Source organism: Mus caroli, unplaced genomic scaffold, assembly GCF_978045245.1.
Source record: "Mus caroli unplaced genomic scaffold, Mus_caroli_1 scaffold_11, whole genome shotgun sequence".
Lineage (NCBI taxonomy): Eukaryota > Metazoa > Chordata > Mammalia > Rodentia > Muridae > Mus > Mus caroli.
The window spans coordinates 35,524,516-35,537,686 of NW_028227266.1; the positions used below are offsets into that span (position 1 = coordinate 35,524,516).

At 34.5% G+C, this 13,171-nt stretch overlaps 2 protein-coding genes across 2 annotated transcripts; both read left to right on the forward strand.

The window, feature by feature from the left end:
• Positions 1–2,173: 2,173 nt before the first annotated feature.
• Positions 2,174–3,112, forward strand: LOC110288230 (olfactory receptor 8C8-like). The gene has a single exon (XM_021154633.2). The coding sequence runs from the start codon at positions 2,174–2,176 to the stop codon at positions 3,110–3,112; it is 939 nt and encodes a 312-aa protein (XP_021010292.1).
• Positions 3,113–11,997: 8,885 nt separating this feature from the next.
• LOC110288234 (olfactory receptor 8C8-like) lies at positions 11,998–12,954 on the forward strand. The gene has a single exon (XM_085828247.1). The coding sequence runs from the start codon at positions 12,022–12,024 to the stop codon at positions 12,952–12,954; it is 933 nt and encodes a 310-aa protein (XP_085684373.1). The 5' UTR covers positions 11,998–12,021.
• Positions 12,955–13,171: the final 217 nt, after the last annotated feature.

The following is a 13,171-nucleotide window of genomic DNA, read 5'->3' on the forward strand; positions in this document are numbered from 1 at the left end:
AGTGGTCTTGGTTCCTGTTAGTAAGATTCTTATGTTTGCCTTTCCCCATCTTGTAATCTCTGGACTTAGTTATTATAGCTGTCTCTGGTTAGAGCTTGTTCCTCTCGTGATTCTGTTAGCCTCTATCAGCAGACCTGGGAGACTAGCTCTCTCCTGAGTTTAAGTGGTCAGAGCACTCTCTGCAGGCCAGCTCTTCTCTTGCAGGGAAGGTGCACAGATATCTGGTGTTAGGACCTGCGTCCTGGCAGAAGATGAAGGCCCAAAACAGAGCCTGTCCCAGAAGCTGTGTCACTTTGGCCTGTCCCAGAAGCTGTTAGCTTCTGTAGTCCACACTCTCACCTGAGCAGACTAGTCTCAGAGGGATCTGGGAACCAAGATGTCTTCCCCTGGTGCTCCTGCAAACTGTCCTGGGTGGGGCAGACACCTCTCTTCTGGCAGGGAAGGTGCCCAGATGTCTAGAGCCTGAAATGGGGTCTGCTTCAGAAGCTGTCCTCTAGGGACCTTGGGAGTTTCTGCCGACTCTGTGCCCAAGGTGACCCAGTGCTGGCACAGATCCGAAGGGCTTAACCTCTCATTTTGAAAGTCAGTTTATCTTAAAGGACTTCCTATGGTACATATAGAATATTCAATAATGCTTTAAGTATTTTTGTTGGATATAATTCTCTGTTGGTGTGGTAATGGGAAGGATAATATTGGTATAAAATGGGAAGAAAGTAAGGATGTTGTTTATTATGCTATACAGAACAGCATCACAATTACTTGTCCAATCTAAATAGTAATAATTCCAAGGATAAGAATTTTTTTATATGAACAAAGAAAGATGAAAAAATCAACAATTTCTTTCTATATATCTATCTGAGTTCTAACACATAGAATAAATTATTTCATTTAATTAATATTAGATGAACTGTGAATTCCATTTACATTTTATTCTGTTATTGCTATTATTTATTGAGGTACAGAATATAGATGTTTGTACATCTACTCCTTTCTACAAGTAAGGTAAATATTCTACCACTGCAACCTCACCTAATCCTTCCCTTGTGTGTTTCAGTTTATAGATATACATAAAATGCACAGTTATAAATATAAATAAATAAATAAAAGTTAGTAAGATTCATAACTTTTTACAGTTTCAATGTGAGGAATTTCGGATATCTGACTTTCAACTTACTGTTTACAAAATATTGTAGAATAATAATCTATATTATAGTATGTATTAATACAGTCCTTGGTGCCTATTAGAAATTACTAGTAAAAGCATGTAGTATGTCCCTCAACTTTCTTCTTGAAGAGTTGTGCAAAACACTGTGATGAAGATTTCAAAGCAAACTACCCAGGACTCTGTCAATCAGCATTTCTGATGGGGAATTATAAATTGAGCACAAATTTGAATCTCAAATGAGCCAACACTGTTTTTGGTGCATGATGTAAATGAAGGCTCAGTAATTTATTCACTCAAGGGACTCATAAAACCTGTGAGGAAATATTAAAGAGAGAATAATTTTCCAGGATTCTAAACAATTTTCACGGAACTCTGGATCATAAAATAGCTTCTCACTTTAACCAGAAATTGTCTTCCAGTCTCATATAAGGATGTTATTTTCTTTCTGCAGGCAAGAAGAAGGATTTTCTAATGAAAATATTATACAGAAGTACACATTCCACAGTGTAACCTTGGTAGGGTGTTAGAGACAGATCTTCACATGGGTATTACCATCCTTTTCATCAAAGATTTTGGATTCTTCAGGACATGGAGAAGGGTCCATTTGATGCAGTAGCTATAAAGTCTCTGTGGAACAAAACTGATCGCTGATTCTACTTGTGTTGATAATTTTCCTTCAGACAAAAAGGTATAAATTCTAGAATTTTTATTTAATTTTCTTTTCAAAAATCTCTGATCTGTAATGATAATTAAGAGTAGGGGAAAAGTATGTTCAAGAGACACAAAGAATTTTTTATTCAGATTTCTCTCTGGGAAGAAACAAATCCTAATTGGGGAAGGAAGGGACTGGGAATTTCTCAGGATTCAACCAGTGTTGCAACAATTGAATGCCATGCAGCATATTCACAAAATACTGTGCTTACCAAATCCACCAAAAATCTTTGTCTGATAAAAGTTATTTTCCTTGTAACATTACTTGCTTTTCTTCTCCCAACAGATGACACCATAATGCACATGACCATGGAGAATGACTCTTCTGTGACTGAGTTTGTTTTTATGGGATTAACAGAACAACCTGAGTTACAGCTGCCTTTGTTTTTTGTGTTCTTGCTGAATTATACAGCTACCGTGATGGGAAATTTGAGCTTAATGGTTCTTATTTGTCTGAATTCACACCTTCACAACCCAATGTACTTTTTCCTGTTCAATTTGTCCTTGGTTGATTTCTGTTATTCATTTGTTTGTACCCCTAAAATGCTAATGGGTTTTGTTTCTGAAAAAAGCATCATATCTTATACAGGATGCATGACTCAGCTATTCTTTTTCTGCTTTTTTGTTAATTCTGAGTGTTATGTGCTGACAGCAATGGCCTATGATCGTTATGTGGCCATCTGTAAGCCATTGGTATATGCCATCCTTATGTCTCCTCGGATGTGTTCCCTGCTAATGATTGGGTCCTATTTAATGGGATTTGCAAGTGCCATGGCTCATACTGGCTGCATGATTAGGCTCAGCTTTTGTGACTCGAACATCATCAACCATTACATGTGTGAAATATTTCCCCTTCTCCAGCTCTCCTGCAGTAGTACCTATGCCAATGAACTTGTGAGCTCTCTTATTGCCTGTATAGTTGTCATTGCATCTGGTCTTGTTATCTTAATGTCATATGCTTCCATCCTCTTAAATGTTGTTCAGATGTCATCAGCTACAGGTTGGTCCAAAGCCATGGGTACTTGTGGTTCCCATATCATAACTGTTAGTCTATTCTACGGTTCTGGGCTGCTTACTTATGTCAAACCAGCATCTGCTGAGTCTGTAGATCAGGGGAAATTTTTCTCAGTGTTTTATACTCTTATGGTTCCCATGCTGAATCCTCTTATTTACAGTCTCAGGAACAAGGATGTCAAACTTGCAGCAAAGAGAACCATGAAGAGAATCACAATCTGAGGTAAATGTTTGTTAGCATAGTCTCCCACTATATGGTAGGGTCTTCTCATACCTTTCCTTCCCCAATTACCTTTCTTCTATTCTTCCTGTCTTCTTTTTCCCCTTTTCATCACTTCTATCATTCAGTTTATAATTTCTACTATATTACACACACACAGAGTTGCAGCACCAAACTTGAACTAATAACACCAACACCATAAGCATCCATACCACGACCACTACCACTTTGATGATGACGATGATGATTGTCATCATCATCGTTGTCATCATCATCTGGCAGGCAGCTTTGTGACACTATTCTTGGATCTGAAACTCTTCCACACTCTAAAATTACCCATGCTGATCTTCATTACCTGTTCCAGATAAAGACTTTGGTCTAATATATTTTACACATAAAGATAATACTATCTTATATATTTCTTTTATATCATTTTAATGAAAATAAATCCATGAGAATGCTTTAAATTCTATGAATAAAACCTAGAAAGCTGAGTCTTCTCTATTTTATCACCAATCATTAAGTTTAGGTGCATATTGTTTCTTTCTCGTTTTTTCCAATTTTTTAAAATTAGATATTCTCTTCATTTACACTTCAAATGCTATCCTGGAAGTCCCCTATACTCTCCCCCAACCCTGCTCCCCTACCCAACTCCCACATCTTGGCCCTGGTGTTCCCCTGTACTAGGGCACATAATGTTTGCAAGACCAAGGGGCCTCTCTTCCCAATGATGGCTGATTAGACCATCTTCTGATACATATGCAGCTAGAGACACGAGCTTTGGGGGGTACTGGTTAGTTCATATTGTTGTTCTACCTATAGGGTTGCAGACCCCTTCAGCTCCTTGGGTACTTTCTCTAGCTCCTCCCTTGGGGACCCTGTGTTCCATCCAGTAGATGACTGTGAGCATCCACTTCTGTATTTGCTAGGCTCTGGCATAGCCTCACAAGAGACAGCTATATCAGGGTCCTTTCAGCAAAATCTTGCTGGCATATGCAATAGTGTCTGCCTTTGTGTATTTTTTCTAAGAAGAGATAACCAGATAAATGTTTTTTAAAAGAATACTTATTTATGAAAAAACAATGTAGAGAAATAGAGTGGTAAAGGGACAAAGAACTTTTGGAAAGTTGTTTCAGTATGAATCCAAATGATGGAGTATTAGAATGATTGTCCAACTAAGTTGCTTATATTAGAGATGTTATCCACAAAACTTTAATAGGAATTATGAGTATCTAAGTAGTTATAAAAGCAAATGCCCATACAAAAACATGACTTTGATGTAGAGTTAGTGGAGAAAGCTACAAAGTGAGATTTTAAACTGTTTCTTCATATTCATGATCAATCATTCAAGGACAGTAATGCTGAGTATTTTGATCAAGCTTTTTTTGTGAAGCTTGTCAATATTTCTCTGATAAAATGTATACTTTAAGAAGCTTTGTAAATATAATTACTTTACTGAGAAGCAAAATTATTTGTTCACAATAAAATATAAATTATGCTGTACAAAATATTCATATGTGTATCTACTATAGAAGGTACATCATCAGTTTTTACCTTAAGTTTGCATGAATTCAGGTACATACCCATCCATGAAGATGCTGTAGTAAGAGAAAGATTATTCAAAATGTAATTGTTATATCTACTTCAAGATCATGGTGTTTTCAAAGTTCTGAAGTAATAGATTAGTAATATAGACTTAGAAAGAAAAGCAAATTTAGAACATGAATTTAACCTTATTAATTTATTGATGTGAAATATTCAAGCAATATTAATTATGTTTTTACATTTAAATATATCATTATTTTCAAAATAAATTATCAATGCTGTGATGCACTTCTTTTGTTTTCATTTGTTATAGTATCTGAGAAGCAAGTTATTAAAATTATTGGTTTAAATTTTGACATATTTTAATAAGAGCAGAGAATAATTAACAAATACAGATAATCAGGTATAAGAAGTTTCATTTTCAGAATTCTTTGGAACTTGCAAATTTATAATATGAATCACAGGAATAGAGTGCACTCTGTGGTCTGGGTGCGACATAATCATGTGAGACAGGTGGAGAAAATATAAACAAATACACTTGACAAGGTTTTCTCAAGTTAAAGAGACTAGTTTTACAGGAGTTATTTTTATATCTACCTGGTAAAAATTATTGATTTAACGTTTTAATCAGTCTGCATTTGATCATAGTTATGGATGTTATCAAAATTTGGTAATAGTTATAGATAAATTATTTCAATTATAATTTCAAGCACTACAAGTAAGTTAGATACAAGATAAATTTTAGAGGTAAATTAATTTGACAGTTAGTATTTAGAGGTACTCCATATATATTTATAAAAAATATGGACAGAGTAAACATGTATTTTTACCTAATTTCTGCACCATTATATCTCCTTTTACATAATTGGAATGAGAAATTTTGTTTCATAACTCCATATTAACAAATGTTAAGTATATATTAAATCCATCTTTGGATAAAAGCTTAATTAAATTGATTTTAATTTCTTAATGACATTAATATAAAGGGCAACATCTTCAAATTTGACAGTCAAGATATGTATGGCCATGGAAATCTTGTGAGTCTTCTGATTCTCAACAACTAACCATTGCATGTAGCTTTTCATCTATGGGTAGAGCCTTGTAAAAATTTCCTCAAATGCCCTCATTATCTAGGCCTTGTAAGGCAACCATATTGTTGAGGTATCATGGGTACAGCTTTTCTGTTATGTCTTGAAGATATCATCTACCCACAGGTACTCTTATTTTCTGGTTCTAACAACTATTCTAATCCCTCTGCCATCATTTTCCCTTAGACTTATGGGTAGAGGTTGTACTGTTGAGGTTGGTATGAATTTCTCTGTATTTTGGATAGTTATGGATCTCTGTAAGAGTCACCATCTTCTGCCAAAGAAACTTCTTTGATAAAGGATGACAGCTAAAGAACAAATACTTGAATTAGAGTTAGAAATTAGGTTGGTTTAAGAAAATGGCAGTAATAATTTGTAGTTGACTGTTTACAGTACTGTTTAAATGACTACCCCTTTAAATGGGCTTTCAAAACAATCACATAGTTCTTGCTTACTATCAATGGCCACTATTGCACCATTAAGAATATCTTTGGAGGATCAATATTGTTTATTAATAGGATTTATCTTTGGTAGGACTACTTACATTTTTTGTATACCTCACACAGCACATTCTGGTACAATGAGTGGTAACTCCTCTGGGTCACACTAAAAGCAACATTAAGCGGGAAATTTACAGGCTTATGTGCCTTTACTAAATAACCAGAAGACCCACATATAAATGACTTAGTAATGCAACTCAAGAATTTTCAGAAAGTAGATCAAAACAAACACAAATCCAGTAGGTTGGAGCAAACAATAATATCCAGAGCAGAAATTAGTGATATAGAAAAAAATAAAATGATATAAAAATCAAAAAATCTAAGATCTGACTCTTTGAAAAGATAAAAAACATTCACACATAATCCTTGGCCTAAGAAATAAAAAAGAAAGGGAAACAGAAATAAGAGATTCAAATAAACATAACCACAAGTAAATAGGGAAACATTAAACATTAAAATAGACATCAGAAACTTTCAGAAAATGATAAGGGAATAATGTTAAAATCTATATCGCATTAATGTAGAAACCTTAAATAAAATGGATGAATCTTCAAATGACTAAGATTAAGCCAAGAAGAGATTACCACCTTAAGTAGAAGAGACTCATCACAAAGAAGGACATTAATTCAGTAATATAAAACCTTTCAAGAGAAAAATGTACAGGTACAGATGAGTTTGCAGCAGAACTCTTTCAGATTCTCAAATAATATCACAACCAATACTTATATTTCATTTAAAATTCACACAATATATTCTCATAATTTTCCCACACGTCTGTGTTTCCTTCCAGATCCTTTAGATCTCCTCCTCACCAAACTTTACTCTTCTTTCTCCCACTTTAGAAAACAAAATGAACAAATAATAATAATAACAGCAGCAGCAGCAACAACAGCAGCAGCAGCAGCAACAACAGCAACAGCAGCAGCAGCAGCAGAATAAGCCCACAAGAAAACAAACAAAAATTCATAGGAAATACACAGAAATACAAACAAAAACAAAAACCCACAAAACCACCAAATTGAAAATCATCAAATCAAGTAGAAAGCCAATAAATTAAAAAGATACAGAAAGAAATAGGAGAGAAAAATAAACAGAAACACCAATAAGTTTGTTTTCTTCTGGCCATGTAATTCTGAGCATTTGTACTTATGTGTAGTTTATAAACCCAGTGAGACACCATTGGGGAAAAAATTCTTCTGTGTCTTAAATTATGAAAGCAAATAAAAACTTTAAGAACACTTATAATCTTTTATGAAGGCAGTATCAATCTAATACTAATGTTAGATAAAGACACAACCAATAAAAACTACAGAGAAATACCTTTCACTAAGGTAGAAACAAAAAATTATCAATACTATACTTGCAAACTAAATTCTGACACACATATCTCAGTGTGTGTTTGTTATTCACAATTTTTCTGGTTTCCTAAAGTTCTGTTTGTGTTCCTGAGTTTCATCCAGATGCCTCCTTGGGGCCACACCAACACAAACTTCTGTTCTTTCTTGTAGTAACTATCTTCAATTTAGATATGTTGTAGGACTTGGACAACTGAAATTCACAATAGTAGCTATGAGCTTTGTAGAATGTTTCTCAACTGAAATTTTGTTTCACTATCTCATGATTTGAGTGAGTGTGTGAGGTTTTAAACTATTTCAGTATCTTTATTTCAGAAATTATAATCATTATTTCTGTAACATCAGGACAAATATTCCACAGCTTAATCACATGCCATTAATTAAAATTTTCCTTTTCTTTTTAACCATGAAATGTGTTTATGACAGGTCTCTTTGGCTGTCTATTACTTTTCATTGTGGGTATGATTCAACTAATTGCTTTTTTCTTAGCTATAACTTGAACTTTCCTACTTATTTGCACATTAGTTCAAGCAAATTATGAATTAGGTTTCAGTTAATTTGAAATAAGTTTTGACCTGTTTTTTAAATGAGACTATCTATATTACACTGTTCTTTTATAAAACAAAAGTTGAACGTTGTTCTCATTATTGGTGATAGAAATATAAATACCATGCAGTGTTTGCAGAACTCAAGAGGTACATAGATGAGATGAGACAATAAGAACATTCTTATCTGTACTCAATTGTTCTTTTTGTTTGTTTGTTTTTAATTACCATCAATATCAGGTAATGTCTTCCAAGTTTCAGAAAGACATCCATTGCAAGTCAGAATATTCTTTCTAGGCATGTAAGCTCAAACCCAGCCATGTGCCTCTAAAAAGGAATTAGTGTAATACTATACATTAATTAATGTAAATGTCTTATACATTAATTGCTTATAGTGTTAAACTATACTAATTTTCATATGCACTGTTGTCAAGAAGTATACTTATCACATTTTAAATTTTATTTCATGACAATTTGCACAGTAATATGTTAAGAAATTATTCAGCTTTTTTATTTCCTTAGAAATATATGTATATCTAATCTATCTATCTGTCTGTCTATCTACCTACCTATCTATCTATCTATCTATCTATCTATCTATCTATCTATCTATCTATCTATAATCATCTCCAGCAAGAAAGTGCAAATTGTTAACTTCAGGTAAATTTGATTTGATTTCTATTATCTTAAGACTTGTATATTCTTTAAAAGACATATTGACAAAATTATGTTGCAATATAGTTTTGTGTTTTGATTCTGATATTTTTTGACTTTCAATTTTTCTGGTAAAAATATCAGCATTCTTTGCTGATGAAAATGCTGTTAATGAATTTTTCTTAACCTCCACCCTGTTTAAACATATGTTCTTTTCTCATACAGTATAATTTGAGTAGAGTTTTTCAACCTCTACTCCTCCTTCTTCTTCCCTCCTTTCCGTCAATCTGGATTCATTCTCTGTCTCTCATTAGAAAAGAACAGGATTTTGTGAGACAACAATAAAACACAACAAAATAAAATACATAATAAGATAGAACAAAAAACCAACTTATCAAAGTTGGACAATCCAAGCCAACAATAAACAAACAAAGTAGCAAGACCCTAAATAAGGCACAGAATCAGAGATCTAATCATTTACACTTTCAGGAGTCCCATAAAATTTCTAAACTGAAAGCTGGAACTCTTTGTACCTTAAACCTACCCTTTGTCCTGCCTATAAGATGTGCAGAGGTAAAAGATGAAGAATTTGAGAGAAGAACCAATCGGTGAATGTCCCAGGTGCAGACCTATGCCATCAGAGGAAGCTTACTCCGACATTGTTAATGATATTCTGCTATGCTTGCAGACAGGAGCCTAGCATAACTGTCATCCATCAGAAAGGATTTACCCAGCAACTGATAGAAACTGATGCAAAGACACACAGCCAAACATCAAGTGGAGCTTGGGAAGCCTGTGGAAGAGGAGGAGGAAGGATTGAAGAAGCCAGAGGGGTCAAGCACACCATAAGAAAGCTTACAAAATTAACTAACCTGGGCATATAGTTTATAGACATCATAAACCAGTCAGAGGGCAGGCATAGGGTGGACCTAGGACCTCTGAATGTATGTAACAGTCATGCAACTGACTCTTAATGTGGAGCTCCTAAAGCAGGAGCAGAGTCTGTTGATGACTGCATTGCCTGCCTTTGGATCCCTTTGCATTAACTGGACTGCACTTTCTAGATTCAATAGAAGATGGACCTGGTTCTACTCCAAGTTGCTATGGTTGATATCTATGAGAGGCCCCCATTCTCCTCAGGGAAGGAGAGAAGGAGAAGTGAGATGGAAGGACTGGGAGGAGAGGAAGGAGGGGAACTGTGATTGCGTTGTAAAGTAAATAAATAACTTAATAAATAATGTAAAAAATTATGTTTACATATCCATAAATGCCAGTATTTTTCTTATCTTACACTGTTTTTTGTAAGATTTTATTGAGATTTTACACATTAATTTTATGTGTATTGTGCATGATTGTTCTTATTATTCTTTTGTTTGTTTGTATGTTTTTGTTTGTAAGATTTTTCAAGACAGGGTTTCTCTGTATAGCCCTGGCTGTCCTGGAACTCACTCTGTAGACCAGGCTGGCCTCGAACTCAGAAATCTGCCTGCCTCTGCCTTCCAAGTGCCGGGATTAAAGGCGTGAGTCACTATTGCCAGGCTGTTATTCTTAAACACCTTTCTCTACGTGTTCAATGTGCTTCTGTTTAAAATAATCCCAATGACACCATGCACTTCTGCACTTCATTTTCTGAGCCCAATTACTATGCCATGCATATAAAGTATGCCATATTTGATATCTAGAGAAATATCTTAGGCTATGGTTCATGTATGCATGGCCGAGAAGAGGAGAGCATGGCATGGGATGGTAGAAGCCAAAAATCTGTTTTGTCTCCACTACGCAAGACAACAGCATGGGAAGAATTTAGTTACTGCATGTGAGTCTAGGCAAGAACAAATTTATTTTTCTGAGTAAGCATATAAACAGTATAAGGACACTAACACATACTAGTATATTTTCATATATCTAGTAAACTTCTAAATATGGTATAAATTGTCTCAAAATATAATAGATTTCTTATTTTATGTATTTTATAATTATTTTTGTTTATATAAATTGTACTTTCAAATTTCTGTATGTCAACCTAGAACTTTACTATTAGCCCAGATTTCTCAATTTTTATCAATATTTATAGTTATTCATAAGAAAATACAGATGGACCAAAACAAGAATCAGCTTAGTGTACAGTTTCATAGCTGGGAAGACAAATTTTCTAATGTAAATTTGTACTATCTTGAGTGTGTCTTCATATTCTTTTATCCTCTTCATAAATATATTTTTATATGATATTAATACTTGCTCAATACTGTATATTTGAAAACATAGGAAAGCTACAGATGGATAGTTAGCATGTCCCTGGACTTCTCCTCTTGTAGAGCTCTGCAAAACTTAATGAAGAGATGACAAACTCATAGTTCTTCCCTAGGGAATAGACACTCCTGCTGGGAAATTATAAATGGAGTAGAATCTCTAGTAGTCTCTAAAGAACTGACATTAGTTGTATGGCACAGACTCAACAATTTCTACCATCAAGAGACTAATTCAAAAGAAGACTCATAAAGGGAATAATTTTCTGTGCTTCTAATGAATGTTTTCCAGAAATATTGACTATGAAATATTGAAGACTCATATGAGAAAACTATAATCTTTTTTACATGAGACAAGAATCTTGGTAAAATTCTCAAACAGAAAGTATATCAATGTCCCCAGCAAACCTCTGATAGAAGTGAGGCACACAATCTGCACAGATTATTATCACCTTTTTCATTATTAACAACTTTGGCTCTCTGAGCACAGTGTAAAGGAAGACACAATGAACTCCAATGTCAGAGAAGGCTCAAGGTGAATAAAGGTGAGAATTGCATTGTCTTTATCTTGACATTTTACATTCAAAAGCACGTATCTATCTGTCTACCCAACTATGTATCTATCTATCTATCTATCTATCTATCTATCTATCTATCTATCTATCTATCTATCTATCAATCTATCTATCTATATGTCATATATCTAACCTATGTTTTAAGGAATAAATATATATTGAGCTTTTTAGTCACAATTCTTAGTAAATGGTAAGTGAAAGAAAAGATTTAAACTCACAGAAACTTTCTAGACAGCTAAACAAATCATGGGTAGGGGAAAGAGAAATTAGCAATTAGGACACCTTGTACCGTCACTCATATTTGGAAAGTAATAAACCCAACTCTGCTCTTGCAGCGAGAGATGATGTATGGGTTAATATTATCTTTCTATTCTTATTCTTGCAGGTGCCACACATGATGTAAATGACTATGGAAAATAGATCTTCAGTGTCAGAATTTATTCTTATGGGACTGACAGACCAACCTGAGCTCCAGCTGCCCTTATTTGTTCTGTTCTTGATGAACTATACAGCTACTGTAATGGGCAACTTGAGCTTAATGAATCTCATTTGCCTAAACTCAAACCTTCACACCCCCATGTACTTTTTCATCTTCAACCTGTCTTTCATTGATTTCTGTTATTCAATGGTCTTTACCCCCAAAATGCTGATGAGTTTTGTTGTAGAGAAGAACACCATCTCCTTCAGAGGATGCATGACTCAGCTGTTTTTCTTCTGTGTTTTTGTAAATGCTGAGAGTTATGTGCTGACAGCAATGGCCTATGATCGCTATGTGGCCATCGGCCAGCCATTAATGTACCAGGTTGTTATGTCTCCTAAGATCTGTTGTCTGTTAATATTTGGTTCTTATTTGATGGGGTTTATTAGTGCCACAGCTCACACAGGATGTATGGTCAAGCTCAGTTTTTGTGATTCTAATATAATTAACCACTATACGTGTGACATCTCCCCTCTCCTCCATCTCTCCTGTAGTAGTACGTATGCCAATGAGCTTATGAATTATGTTGCAGTGGGTACAGCTATCATTTTATGTAGCCTCATTATCTTAGTCTCATATGCTATGATCCTCTTCAATATCATTCATATTTCATCAGGTAAGGGTTGGTCCAAAGCCTTGGGTACTTGTGGGTCTCACATCATAACTGTTAGTCTTTTCTATGGATCTGGGCTTCTTGCTTATGTCAATCCATCATCTGCTGAAACTGTGGGTCAGGCAAAATTTTTCTCTGTGTTTTACACTTTATTGGTGCCCATGTTGAACCCTCTTATTTATAGCCTCCGAAACAAGGATGTCAAGCTTGCTATGAAGAAATCCTGGAAAAGAATCACAAGCTGATTTATGCTATGGTGTATTCTTTAGACTCATCACTTTCTGTTTGATTTGTTTTTCTTTGTCCTTGTCTTTCATATTTCCTATATTGTATTCTTTTATTTATCATTGTCCTTCAATAGCATTGACAGAATTCATACTATAATACCAAATTTCTCTTTAAGCCATAAAATATAACTCTCTATACTGTGAGGATATGAGACATCTTCAGATTCAACATGTT